The 15,721-nt window shown below is 34.8% G+C and overlaps 2 protein-coding genes across 2 annotated transcripts; one reads left to right on the forward strand and one right to left on the reverse strand.

The window, feature by feature from the left end:
- Positions 1 to 3,074: 3,074 nt before the first annotated feature.
- LOC138322193 (uncharacterized) lies at positions 3,075 to 14,980 on the reverse strand. Its single transcript, XM_069266244.1, has 4 exons — positions 14,759 to 14,980; positions 12,136 to 12,298; positions 3,498 to 3,706; positions 3,075 to 3,256 (listed from the first exon to the last, which is right to left on the reverse strand). The coding sequence occupies exons 1-4, from the start codon at positions 14,853 to 14,855 to the stop codon at positions 3,075 to 3,077; spliced, it is 651 nt and encodes a 216-aa protein (XP_069122345.1). The 5' UTR covers positions 14,856 to 14,980.
- LOC138322439 (uncharacterized) lies at positions 8,810 to 11,433 on the forward strand. The gene is given in 3 exon segments (XM_069266466.1): positions 8,810 to 10,201; positions 10,487 to 10,581; positions 10,584 to 11,433. Coding segments are annotated over 3 exon segments (1,992 nt in total). The 5' UTR covers positions 8,810 to 8,828; the 3' UTR covers positions 11,108 to 11,433.
- Positions 14,981 to 15,721: the final 741 nt, after the last annotated feature.

Consider the following 15,721-nt stretch of genomic DNA (forward strand, 5'->3'; position numbering starts at 1 on the left):
TGATTGAACATGTAATTTTCTGGAAAGTGTGTGGAAATCTGGAATATATTGTAATAACAGGTCTGTTAATGTATAGTGTAGCATTTATCCTTTATTCATGTGTGCCCTTTGTCCGAAGGTGCTTCCTACCCTGGGTTAACAAGAAATGGGGTTGAGTAAGGTGCAGTTGTCATAGCAACAACCTCTAGGGGAGATAACTACACTTTGTATATAGGTAACACACCAGTAAATGACATAGTAGATCATAGTTATATTTTTAAGTTGATTCAATACTTTCTTCAAAAGAGATTATAATTCATCAATCTTAGTGGTGTATAATTAACTGTAAAACTTAAATGAAATTAATTATAGTTTACATCATAACCAGTTCTTGGAATTTATTTTCTTAGAAATGTTCAAAGTAGCAATGCTAGCTACTATAATAGAAGAAGCATAAAGATAATTAGACGAAAATATGAGAATTTATTTTTACTGGTGCGCTACCTATGTTTGAAGTCCTAGACAGGTATAGCTTGCCCTTTGCAAATCTATGCAAAATAGAACAGCTATGCAAGTATAGGCTATGTGATTCATGTGTACTTAACAATTACTCATATATTCTATATATAGATTGTTTCATATCTACTATATGTTATATTTTGCAAAGACAAACATATTTTTGTACCATATAATGTTCTGGTACCAAGTACGTCATAGAGATTGAATACCATTGTTTTAGGTGTCATAAGAAATGTAAATATACTATGTGCAACCAACAACATGTACGTGGTATTGTTGTCTTTTAAGAGTAAATTCAATACCTAAGGAAACAGCAAGTAAACATTTTAACCCTACATCTAACACGAAGACGTTGTCAGAATACGTACACCTACATGTACCACATATAATTTTGCTGTATTTGGCACTGACGAAAAACAGAATTTTAGAATTTCAACATGTGGCGCTGATTCAATTGCTGACAAAATACAGCTATGTTAATACACTGACCAGGAAATGTATTTTTACTCGATATAAACAGAAATACCAGAGGCAGTGAAGGTCATTACCATGGGGGCTAATCGTACAAACCGGGCTACGCTATTTACGCTCGTGGAAACGCTTGTTTTACATAGAAAAATGTCGTCTAGGAATGCGTATGTGATAAATATTTTCTCGGTGTTCAATTCACGGTCAAGAATCCAAGTATACAAGTTACCCACGGAACAGTAGACTGTTTCACCAATGCATAGAAGCAAAATTGATGTTTTATTGTATTACACCTTGTCCTGTATTTCGTGCACAGTATAGCGGATATGTCATATCATCGTTGAAAAGTGTAATTTCTGTCACATATTCAAAGAAATGATATATATTTAAACGAGAGACAGATAAAACTGGATTCCGTTCATAAAAGAATCACAGATTTCAAAGATAAGGTGACTTTTTCTTGTTGAATGTTACTGTTTTAACTATATTTTCTTAATTACGCATGCGAAAACGCTTCATAATGGTTAGCTGTCCGCATACAGGCGCTTAAAAATATATGAGACAGTGGATATTTCTTCTTAAAATATAAATCTTTTTTTTTTTGTACTGTCAGTCTCTCCCAAAGTCTTCTGATATTGTAAGTCTTCCTACAAAATATCAAATGGATTTGTAGAGTGATGCCTTTTTGTCCCTCTGTCGTAAACATTTTACACTACATCGTGTATAGAATGTACACGAGTGTTGCCAGGGAACTTCAACCTCCTTTCCACACTACCTTCGGTGTCGTACCTCATCATTCAAAGTCGCCTGGTTATTTCTCCAAAGTCTTACCGTTCATGTGAGGTCATTTAACGTTTATTTTCCTTCTAACTCTTATTTCATCTGCTCTAATATCCTCTTTGATTTTCCCTTTAAGTGAATTCTCTGAAAATCTGCAACTCACCAGATGGTTATTGCGCGCACTGCTGCCTATCCACATTTAGTTAACACTTTGATTTCGTATTGATTTAAAGAGATAACGTTGGCGATGTCAGATAGAGGGAACAGAGTCGTCGTCTCAAGATCAACCATTTTAATGAAGTCGGTTTTCAACGAGGTCCAATGCTTTTGGTTCAGTTCTAAATAGCATTCCATGTATAAAACGGACACATTTTCCTGTTTTCTGCACCGTTACACCAGCTTTACCAAAGAAACCAATTCCTTGAGTTTATAAAACATTTAAATATTCAACCATGCCCACAAGGAGCCCTCACAATATAATGGGTCTGATTACCATGGTTATGAGATGCGGAACATGGATCAATAGCTGTATAAATTCCAATTTTCTATACGTTTTATTAACTCACTCCATTTTTACTGCGACAGCACCTTTGACTAAGGCCAAGCAAATATGTAGTGGTCAATCTTTAATAATCATTTCCAGCGATACTTCGTCACCATCCTATACCACAGTTCAGGCTTTGGAGGACAACCTTCCCTCATTGGAATTCTGTCTGTCCGATGATTTTTCCATTTATCAGTGTAAATGAGAGGTAAAGAAAATTAGAATTTATTCAGCCATTTATCCATGATCAGCAATTCCATGGTCTTGTGGCGTACAATGCAAAGAAGCAATATTGATAAGGAAAAGACGTTTTATCACCGTGATATCGCTCCTTTGGGTTGTAATATCACAATAATGATTTTAATCACAATTGTTTCTAAACACAACAAGTATACTCATGTTATTATTCATTGCCTCCTAGCATGTTAGCATACACGCACACAAAGTTTTACAATCAAGTATAACGATGACCCCTAGAATGATGCCCATGATGACACAGGCGACCCTTCCCATCGCTACACTACTGGGCCGGGAGTCGTACACACTGACGAGGCGACGTCGATAGGACGACAGACTGGTCTTGTTCACCAACAACTCGTCTTTCAACGCTTGTTGCATCTGCTCTAGTTCCTCGTGGCTGAGCTGTGTCTGGTTGATCGGCCTACAACACATCCTGCTACATGGTCCATTATCGCCAAGAGTCGAAGTTGTTGACGAAGAAACGACACTTTGTATGCTTATGATGGCCTGTGTGGTCATAAAATATACTCCAGTTTGCATGTCTTCAGTCGTCTGAACAGAGAAAGTCATCCGATCCAGTCGTCTGAACAGCAGATGTCGAATCCGTTCTTTCTGTTCCAGCAAACGTAGCAGCTTTTTCACTCACCACATACGTAGTTGTCGGTTCAAAGGATGTGATAGTTACATCAGTTGTCGAGATAGTGGTCGACAACTCAGTTGTCGAATCTATGAAAACGAAATCAGATTTTTTGCAGATTGTATATTCTTTCAGACATGTTCTCTTATCATTGTTTCTTTCTAAAATGTTTTTCTAAGAATTAGTACGACAGTTATTTTGAAATTGTACAAAAAGACTTTCCGTTGGGTAAATTTCAGCGTTATTTAATCACCAATATGGTAAAAACAGAAATATTGATGTTACAATTCGATATCAAAAGAATAGAAAAATGATCCAGAAGTATATTACCTATCTGACAAATTGCTGTTAGAGGTTCCAGACAATTATCAGTACGCATCCAGTTATTTTTTAGCTTGATACAGCGGTCACTTGGACAATAGTTCGGCTCCTCGTTGTCATTTGCCCAATGACCCCATCCCTGATATATCCAGTTATTTGATGCATCACATAGTACACTGTCATCAAACTTCATCCCGATCCAGAAATGACCATGAAACCTGAAATAAAGTTCTTTACTCCAGTAATGAAAAATTGTGAAATGTATGTAAGAAAATGTATGTCCTGGAAATACTACAATGTATTTGATTTAATTTTAAGGCTTTATTCTTTTGTTGTTAATGTGTTTAATCATTCTGCTGATACATGTATATCATATCCTATAACTAACCTATCATCCATATAATGATAAACCCGCTATTTTTGACGTTTAAAATCAATAACTATTTCGTTCCCATCAAAAAACCACACAATAGTGTTTTATCTCCACGAAATAAAATCTCCTTCCCACGCAATAATATTTCATTCGATCGCAATAATTTCGTTTTTAAAACCCGTTTTAAGCCACCGTAGGTATGACTGTGCTATGGCTTAGTTTTTTCCGATATCAATATCGGACCACCTTTTTCTGTTGGTCATCTGAATATTCTATATATAGGGAATACATGGTCAGAGGCTTACCACTTTTGTCTGTGACTTATATTATGTAACTTTTCATGGGATATTAAATCTAGATATATCTGTTTTCGACAGTTAAATTTCTATGAACATGTGTAAAACAAGCAGTATCTAAATGCTATTCCGAGACCGTAAAATGCAATCTTGGTCACCTCAGCCAAAACACAGGGGCACGCAAATTATGACAGAAACGTTTACTAGCAATTTGAAACTTATGTCATTTAAAAGTATGGGAAACCTTTTGATATGCACGTGTATATCATGATGTTTCAAGTGGCTGCCCGTATTTTTTTGTGAAAAATGAATTATACATATATGTTATAAAATTAGGTTAGCTTTTTATTGTCATTATTGTTATATACACTGTATGTGATATTTAAACGAGAACACATATTTTACCTAAGAAGCCAATTATATATATAATGTAAGTATCGGTTAGCTTGTTAACTTACATTATATATAATTAACTTACATTATATATAATAATAATAATAAAAATACTGTAAGAGATATCTTCATAATTCCAATTGTTCTGAAATCAGAACGATTTTTTAAGTGTTCCAGCAAAATTAATGTAGTGTAACTTACTTACTTTTGGAGAAAATCGTCTTTTTGTGTCCAAATTTCCCTGATGCAAATTTTCACTTGGAAGGTCTTTATCACTACGGTGTTTATTCACGTTGAAAACAAGCGTTCTGACGCCCTTCGCGGGTTAAGTTCATTTTACGAATTTAAAATCAACAAAGGAGCGGAATAATATCAAGAAACAATGCATTTTCAGCTGTAATATCGACATTAGTCGGGCACAAAACCCGATATCGGATAATAAGAATTTCCTGTAATAGTTGCTAATAGGAAAATATTACGATGTCAGTAAATAAATGTTTAATTTCTTTCGTTTGATTCAATTTCTAAATTTGTTGACTTGATCCCCAACATTCCAGTGACGTCACTTTTAGTAGGAGTGAATGAAACGGCCGTCAGTCCCGCCAAACAGTGACGTCACAATCATCGGAATGACGTCGCTTACATATTTCCCACGGTAGTAAAAAGGAGTACACACTCATTCGGTTTAGTGAATGCAACTTTTATTGATCATCAAAGAAGCGTTCCGCTTTAAGCGAAATCGTGTAAATAACAGACAATTTGCTTTCGTTTTGAATACCATCTTCTGTATGTATAATGAAAAAGTTACAGGATAAACAGAATGCTTGGTCAATATCTTACAATACAAGTTTTATTTTGGTGTCGACAGGGAAAACAGAGATAACTCTGCAAAATCTCCTCATCTCATCTCATCGTAAAAATGATAGCAGCATCGATATTAATTATAGCAAAATAAAAATGTCCAACGTTGGAAATATTGCAAGTACATTCATTATTTACATAAACCAGTAATTAGAATAATCATTTATTTCATCTAGACTAAATAATTTGCAAATCCCATACACCGCCTGCAAGGAGACGACCTTGGCCTATCGCTACCCACGAAGCTCTCGATCGTGGTCTTATATTATGTAACTTTTAATGGGATATTAAATCTAAATATATCTGTTTTCAACAGTTAAATTTCTATGAACACGTGTAAAACAAGCAGTCTGAACTGCTATTCCGAGACCGTAAAATGCAATCTTGGTCACCTCAGCCAAAACACAGGGGCACGCAAATTATGACAGAAACGTTTACTAGTAATTTGATATGTATGTCATTTAAAAGTATTGGAAACCTTTTGATATGCACGTGTATATCATGACGTTTCAAGTGGCTGCATGCATTATTTTTTTGTGAAAAATGAATTATACATATATGTTATAAAATTCGGTTAGCTTATACACTGTATTTGATATTTAAACGAAAACACATATTTTACCTAAGAAGCCAATGGTATATATAATGTAAGTATCGGTTAGCTTGTTAAATTTATACCACATGTACCTGTGTACATAGACATGGATATGAACATGTATATATGTGTATTCCAAACATGCTTCGAGACAATATCCCTTGGGCTAATTTATACCCCAGCCCCACCCCAAATCTACCTAGCTACATGTATATTGTATATGTATTTCGCAACTCCGACACTTATTCTGCCCTATGGACATGAATTGTTTTACCTGAAATTTAACTAACATGCTGGCTCGGTTATACATATACGACCATCATAAATACTAGTCCAAGAAAAGGATGTGATTACGTGAATGAACGTGTAAAATCAGATATTTAGATAATATATTGTATAAATTTCTGGTAAAACCTATAAACTAGCTAGAAAAAATGTAGCTTTATGAACACTGTATCTAAAAACACAAGTTATTTAATTGACAATTTTAATTGTCCATGCACACTGTTGGCATTACTTTCATCCCCCATATTACAATTCAATGTTAGTAATTGTAAGGATCCATATAGTATCCGAAAAATTCATTCATTTATTTATTTCAAAATGAATATAAGTTATACCACAAATTTGAATATACTTGTATTTGTAAGGTTATACTGGAACATGTGTGTATCACGTACAGGCACTGTAAAACTGAAGTGCACTACGTAGTGCACTAGAGTTAACATTGTAGTGCACTAGAGTTAACACTGTAGTGAACTGGAGTTCACATCGTAGTGCACTACAATGTTTAGTCTAGTGCACTACGTTGTTCACTACGTGTGCACTACAAAGTGCACTAGATACCAAGTTTAGTTTGCTCACAACTGTAGGTATATATAGGGAATGTCCATTAGACGGTAGACACTATAAATAAGGATATACATGTATAGGGAATCTCCATTAGACGGATATATATTGTAGCTAGGGCTATATAAGGAATGTCCATTAGACGGATAAAGACTATAACTAGAGAAATATAGGGAATGCCCATTAGACGGAGAGACATTATAACTAAGGATATACAATGTATACGGAATGTCAAATATTGATATAATGTTAAAAGAAATACACGTACTTACTTAGTCCGCTAAACATGCCTATATTATTAGTTTTCCCCATTTTCTCCTTAATGACGTAACGCGCGATGTTGGTGATACCGTTCCAAAACACAAACCCCCCTTATTTAAAGCGTTGTGGGTTTCTTCTCTTTTTATGGTCTCACGTCACATTATATATCAATGGAATTGTTTTTTGATGTACATTAATTCTATGTGAAATATAGGAGGTAAAGCGAAATACAAATACGTTTTAATTGCGTTCAAAATCCTCCAAATACAACGAAAACGTATGTAACGCGTAACATTTACCGTCGTGGTTGTTTGTAAAACTGCTCCAAAAACGCGCCAAACATACGTACAAACAAATGAACATAATGCAAGGAAGCGGATATGACGTGACAAATGACGTCAATGACGTATCGATGATTTCGGAAGGCGTACATTATGCTAATATCTTGATTATTAACCATTGTCAACAAGTAACGGTGGATCCAGAAGAACGCATATATACAGATTTCTAGCAATATTGAGAGAAAATGGTAAGCTATTTCAGGATTTTGAAATCATAAATGAAATGTGTCTTTATTGAATATATCATGACCGTAATATAGCCCATTTTAAAGAGCGTTTTCATTGCAAACGAAGAAAATGAAAAATTCCGTAATTTGTCCACCAAGTGATTTTAATCTACTTTTTGCAAATATAAAGATTTTGATAACATTTATCAGCATATCATGAAATATTGAATATAAATTTAAAACCATATTAGAAATGTGTCTGAACTGAACATTAAAAAACACTCTTTATTTCGAGTGTACGATCAATAATAAAGAAATAACACGCCATTTAAAAATTCCGTGAAATGTCCACTTTTAATACAACGTAAAAAAACGTCGTTACGTTATACGTTCAAAGCGTAACGTTATCACGCGACGTTTTGAATCTGATACTGATAAATATGCATTTAAATCGAGAACTATTCTATTTAACAAAATTACAGAGACATGTCGATAAGCAATATGTGAAATATTATATTATCTTTTAATTCCAGGACATTGATTTAAACTCGCGCATTTTAACTGCAACGCAGCGTATCAAAATATACAAACAGGAACGCCAAGAAGCACGGAAGAGGAAACGAAGAGAATATTATGAAAACGAGAAGAAATTTGTTCCAAAAACTCAAAAACACGTATCAACTTCAGTATTACAAAAACGCAAGCAACGCGCTAATTGCAAAGAACAAATAGAAAAAATGAATAAACAAAGGTTAAAAACTAGAGAGCGGGTTAGAAAATACAGAGAAAAAAATAAAACAAAAGTTATGAATGGCGATCAAAACGCGACAGGTACTCTAGTGACACCATTTAAAAACAGAATGAGTAAATGTCGCTCATTACTCAGACTAAAGGAGAATTTACCTAAAACGCCCGTAAAGAGAAGTGCCGTTATCACTGCATATTTAGAGTCGAACTCACCGACGGCAAAATCTCTCCGAACAGAGAAATACTCTTCACCTGGGGACGTTGAAAACATCGAACTTGCTTACTGTATACTTGGTGACATGAAACAGGCAATTGAGAGCACAAAATCCAAACGTTCCGACGATGCCAGGTCATCTATTAATATTCAGCGGAAAAGAAAATCCAAAAGAAAGTAGCTCGCAAACTTGGTTTGCCAGTGCGACGCATATCTAGCGGCAAACGTATACGTCATAAAATAATGACTTCGGAAAAATCGTCATGGACGCACACTTGCCGGAAAACACGTTCCGATAAAATAACGGACTCGGACAGAGAAAAGGCTTATAATTTCTGGACATCTTCGCAAAACTCTCGACCAACCGGAAATAAATGCGATATCAAACGAATTAGAGTAGGTCCAAAGTTGTACTCAAGTCACATGGTACACGTTTTAGAAAAAACACAAACTGAAGTTTATCTTAGCTTCAGAGAAACACATCCTGAAATCAAAATGTGCCAAAGAACATTTGAAAGATGTAAGCCGTATTATGTTGTGCCGACGCGCCCAAAGGACCGGAATACTTGCTGCTGTAGATATCACGTCGAAACAAGAACTGTGTTCAAAGATTGCATGAGTTTTAGAAAAAAGATCATTGAAAATAAATCAGAAGACCAACAGAGAGAATATCCTATATACAATCATCTAAACGAAATAATACCGACAACATTTTGCCAAGAAACGGACACGGACATTGATTGTATAAACAGAGAATGCAACAACTGCGGCGTACATTTACTTAAACTACTTCCGGAAGAATGCGATACATCTGAGACTGCTCTACAAGTGACTTGGTCAAAATATGAATATATCAATGTCAATGTAAAGAAAAACAAAGAAATTAAAAAGCTTTGTTTGGTTAAAAAAACAACTGCGCCAGGAGAGATGTTTTCTTACTTAAAGCACCTTTTAGTTTCATTTCCGGCTCACCAGTTCCGTGCAAATTGGCAGACAAATCAAATGAAAACTTTAATTGAAAATTTGCCAATGAACGACTGTATTTGTATTCACGATTTTTCTGAAAATTTTTCGTGTATCGAAAAACATGAACTACAGTCAAGTTATTTTCAAAAGAATGAAGTTTCAATTCATGTTACTGTTATTCACCGCCATGCAATTCTTGAATATGATGGGGCTGAAAGTACTGAGGAATCACCAAACATCGTCACAGAACACTTCTTTGTTATCAGTCCGGACTTAACACATGACCAATATTTCACCCATGCTGTTCAAAACTTGGTATCGGAACACCTGAAATCGATTCGTTATCAAACCCGAACAATGCATGAATTTACGGACGGATGTCAAGCCCAGTATAAAAGTCGTCATTGTATGGGCTCTGTAGCTCATGCTTGTTACGACTTTGGTTACGAATGCTTCATCAGAAATTACTTTGAAACATCACACGGAAAAGGACCCCAAGACGCCGCTGGAGGGTGCTTTAAGCGACAGGCCGAAATGGCCATTATCAGAGGTACCGAAACTATCCAGTCAGCAGAGCACCTTTATAACTTTGGAAAAAACAAGTTTGAACAGCCAAGTGGGTCTGCTAATTGCAAGAGAAGACACTTCAGGTATGACATTAGCTTGGTTTTATTTTTATGTTCATCATTTACAGAGTCCTTATCTTTAACTGGTTATCAATATTTATCTTTGTAGCAGCAAGGATGAACACAATCACATGCGCTTTCTAATTTCTTTAGTAGTTCATAGATGTATATAAAACAATACATGTACATGATAATATTGTCTATATATTCAATTATATATATCTGTGCCCTTATATAAATGCACATTATACCATGACATGATTAATGATATTAAATAAGCCTTAACAAAAACTTTCATTTTCATTTCAGGTACATTGAACAGGTTACGCGTGAAACGCAAATGCGTTACAAACCAATCCCAAGAAATAGACAAATACATCAGATTATAGCAACTGGAAATCCGTCCCAACTTTTGTTAGGAATATCTCATGTTATACATGTGACCAGTGTATCACCGGAAATTATGGAGCGTGTACAAATCGTATCGGGAAGACAAGGACGGCTGAGATTAGCAGGGAAGGTGGTGACGATCAAGTCAGTGTAGACGATAATCTACAAGACAATTCACATGTAAATGATTTGCATGATCTATGTCAACCTACCAGTATACTCGCGGTCTTTACAGACGATCCAAGTGAGGATTTTTATTTATTTAAAGCGAAGAGTAAACCGGAAAAACTAAAAAGGAAACTGAAAGACAGTTGGGGTGCAACTTTTGAAAAGGGGTGTGAAGTTATTCGGGGGTTTTACTTTGAGACTGTGAATAACGTTTTCACCTACCGTCTTTTGGAAGACCGACTGGCTGTGGTGCCGGCATGTTCTGTGCGCCACGTTCTGGTAAACGCCAGTGAAATTAACAACACGCTCACTATTAGTGAAGATGATCATGTGGAAATACTGGCATCCCTCGATTCACTGTTGTATGTGTAGTCTAAGAAGTTATTAATATAGAAAGCAATTCTGGACAATGTAGTAGTTACATATGTACAATACATTGACGAGTAACTTTGGAGACATTATATATATATATATGTATTCATGGAACCGGTGTTACAATACATGTATGTAAAACATGCTACGGTAATATCTTAACATTGATAAAATTTCCATTACTTGTGTATACACCTTTAATTAACTTATCATTCTTTACTCACTTGAATATGTGTATTGGATGACGTTGTAGTGACGCGTCGCGAAAGCGGTCTAAAAACGACGTCATTCTATGTTACGTAAAGTGTCACCAACATCGCGCGTTACGTCATTATAAAGTATATATATTAGGCCAATTTTTTTAAAAGCCTAATAATATTGGCAAGGTTTAGCGGAATAGTACATAATATCATGACAAATGAAAATAAAATAATGGTAGAAGCAAGTATAAAACCATATAATATAATGAAAACCCTTCTTTATGGCTACAAAAACCTGTACAGTATAGGATTATTTACACTTAGAAACTCTTCACAAAACTTTTGCATACATTTCAACGTTTATTAGATTAACACAGTAATCAGGAACCTGAAGTCGATAAATTTGTGTTTTCAGTCGATAGCAGATATGTCCATTAGACAGATGAGATTTCCTTCGATCGGATGTTTGGAATGTTCACGCGTCGCGCATGCACATAGGGGTTGTTTACACTCGCCGAAAGATAATAATATGAAATAGTGACTAGGTCGTTCCTATTTATTTTCAGTTTTTCTCCATTTTGAACAAAATTGTTATACAAACTTTTAAATATTGTTATTAACACAAAGTACACAACTTTTACAATCAATTTTAGTCCTATAATTCTTTTTATCTTTTATTACATGATTTTTAGCGATTTAGTCCCTTTAACCAAGAAAAAATTCGGAACTGACACACGCTCCCTACATATGCACAGAAAAGAAGAATACATGTAATGATAATTATTACACATCACTACATAAGTATCAGATATCAGAGTAATGACTTACAGTCCCAGGGCCGTGTAATCCTGATCAGCGGTGAAGTAGTCCCACTTTTCCTGACTGTCCATCACGAGCAGACGACCACCATTCTCTTCACAGTATTGTATTGAATCCCCCCATGTTAGTTGTCTCGGACTCAGAAACAAATCGTTAAAGGAGGAATTTACCACTGAAAATGATGAAAAGTACCAATAACTGTATTTATGGGATGGTGTATGGTAGCAAGTATAATCGCTTGCTTCGACAGTGATATTGGTGAGATTCTCCATGAACATAAATAGACCGTCAATATCCAGTGGCTTGCCATGTTTTGTCTGAGAGTCGACGTGTTTTGATATGCAGAGCAAATATGGTATCGAAGTTCCTTTTCGTGACTCCCAATCATGAGATTTTCAGACAGGAAACAGCATCTCGGTTCGGTAGAGGATTTGTTCCTCTGAATGTGAAATTTCAGCCCGTTCGAACAGTCGTTTGATTGACAAAATCATGTGAAATATCTTGAAATAAAATCCCTGTTTCTGCAATGATGATTTAAAAAAAAGCTAATAGTATAGGCAGGTTTAGCGGACTAGATGTCATTGTATGCGTACTACTGGACTAATAAAAGGTTCGCGGTCTTGCAGTCAACATGAAACCACATTTCGTGTAGGTTGAAACTTACAGCCTGTGACTGCCATATGAGCGCTTTCAGGGAATGGCAAACCAATTTAACATTTATTGAAGGAGAAAGGTCTTTCCAGTATTTAATCGAATTATATAAGATATCTTATATATATATGAGATATCTTATATCTATATAAGATATCTTATAAAGTAATTAAGATATCTTATAAAGTATGTAAGATATCTCATATATTATATAAGATATCTTATAAAATATATAAGATATCTCATATAGAAATTAAATAAGATATGTTGTATAAGTTATCATATAGTATATAAGATATCTTATTTAATTTTCTATATAAGATATCTTATATCGTATATAAGATATCTTAATTAATATATAAGATATCTTATATAATTGAAATATCGTTGCTATATAAGATATCTTATATAGAATGAGATTTCGTAACATTTAAAACCAGAAACTAATTTTCCCCCTCGAGCATCATTCGGAGCACTTCGGATCACATCTTAGAATCGTTCGCAATGACAGAGATGGCATTGAAAGAGAGAATCAACCGCTGTTTGGTTGTATTCAACGATGTATTGAAAACACAGAAGCAGTAATTCCCATCACTCTAGTTGTCAATTCGAACATGGCGACAATAAATATATTGGCTATGATGGTGACCTACACATGAATACTTTTGTCTTGTTCAACCAAACGCTTGATACTGGTGTAGCATGCGAAGCCAACAAGAGTCTTGCTGAACAAGTAGTAGTATACTGTACAGCTTTCTACGACTTCTGGGCCTTTGTTGAAATCTCGTTCCTTTATAAGATATCTTATAAAGCAACGAGATTTCAATTATATAATATATCTTATATATAAGATATCTTGTATAGATAACTTAAATGAGATATCTTATATACTTTATAAGATATCTCATATAGGATTAATTTAAAAAAAAATATGAGATATCTCATATATTATATATATGAGATATCTCATATATTATATAAGATATCTTATATAATATATACGATATCTTATAAAGTATATAAGATATCTTATATATTAAATAAGATATCTTATATATTATATGAGATATCTTATATCTCAATCAAGATATCTTATATATATGCAGTGAAATTAAGGATCGACATTGCTCTTTGAATAAATGTCATGTTGGTTTGCCATATGTATGAGCCTATAGGGAAGGCCCTCAGTCAATCATTTAAAGCCGAGGTACATTTTATATGCTATAAGTAGCTGTGTGACGACGTTCTTACTTTCTATTGCGAAATAGGAAAGATGCCAATCGGCGGAGCAACCGAGGTCAATAAACGTATGCTTCAAGAGACTAGTTACCATTGCAACCGTCATTACCTTCGAAAAATGACATCGCAAATATAAAGTTAGAAGTTAAAACGCAAGTATTTAACTGCCTTCTTTTTCTGTTTTCTGAGTACAGTGTAAAAACTAGTGTTCCCAAACCGTCCGAGATTCGCTAAGCATAAATCACGATACTTTTGATGAATTACGTAATAATTAATTCACAGAAAGTCGTCAATTAATGTCACTGATTTTCCATTAAAAACGTTCACCAATTACAATTAAAACTTTTTTTCCTGTGATTTTAAGTAGACAGTTTACACCGAACTTCTCAAGAGATCTAAGCTAGAACGCCATTATTCGAAAAGAAAAGAAAATGCGCCACAGGCATACATCTATGTGGAGAAGACGACTGCCAATATCAATTATGTAAAGATTAGACTAACAATATATGAATAAAAAGTTTACATCATTTCCCAAACCCTGGTAACAGTATATATTGATTTTTCATACTCAAAATAACTTTTATTACTGTTTTAAATTTTCGCGATGTGGATATAAGGGTTCATATGATTCTACCATCTCTTTATGTTTTGCAGATCAACATTTTTGCGAACATTGCTATGGGACGTAAAATCGCCAAAACAACTGGCTATATGGAAATACGTATTTGAAATAAATTCCTACCTTTGAGTAAAGCTGTATACACAAATAGAAATGTTGTTTTATCCATAATACCGTTCTGCCATATAAGCCAGAATGTTCCAGCGGGGAGTTCTCTCATAGAGTCCAGGTCACTCAATAACCGGGGGTTTCGTCAACCAGTCCTGTCTACAGAAGCAGTGAGTTTTCAAACAGGTACAAGGAGGAGGACGTCTACCTTTGTACCTTGGTATAACGAGATGGTTTGTATATAGATACTACCTATCATTGATTTATGTCGTTTTTACAGTTTAGTACAAATGCAAAACACTTAATATTGTAAACAGATAGTAATAATAATAGTAGCAATGTTTATCAATTCAAAGAAATGAACTTAGAGCATTAGTCAGTAATGGTCACTAATGGTCACTAACGGTCACTAATGGTCAGTAATGGACACTAAAACGAGAGTAAGAGAACATGATCAACACACCTCCTCTGTTTTATTTGATGTTTTATTTAGCTGTCTATTAAAATATCCACACCTTTTATCTAATGGACAGATCAATATCTACTATATATATAACAATATAAACACGGCAACATGGCTGGCAAACAGTGAATTACTTACTTTACATCCGGGTATTTATTGCGGGGCACGTAAACAAACTTTGTAATATGCACGGTACCTGCAATCGTTGTCTTCTGCTTATTCTACGCAACTTGTATTGTTAGGCCGTTAAGTATTGCGTAGTACATAGATTGAACACGTGAGGTTCTTGATTGGACTGGGTATTCTGGACTCAAGCCTTATTAACGATTGTTAGTAGGGAGAAAGTCGTTGAACTGGACTTGACAAGTTTCCAGAGGTCAGATGTCTGACCATTATTGTCATTTGTCTTTGGTCTTACAAATGCTCCCGCCAGGGCTCCCGTCTCTACTAATCTAGACTTCATGATTTCCTCCTCCATTTACATGATGTCACATGTCCTTTGTTTGGTGGTAGTC

This window comes from Argopecten irradians, chromosome 4 (assembly GCF_041381155.1).
Source record: "Argopecten irradians isolate NY chromosome 4, Ai_NY, whole genome shotgun sequence".
Classification (NCBI taxonomy): domain Eukaryota; kingdom Metazoa; phylum Mollusca; class Bivalvia; order Pectinida; family Pectinidae; genus Argopecten; species Argopecten irradians.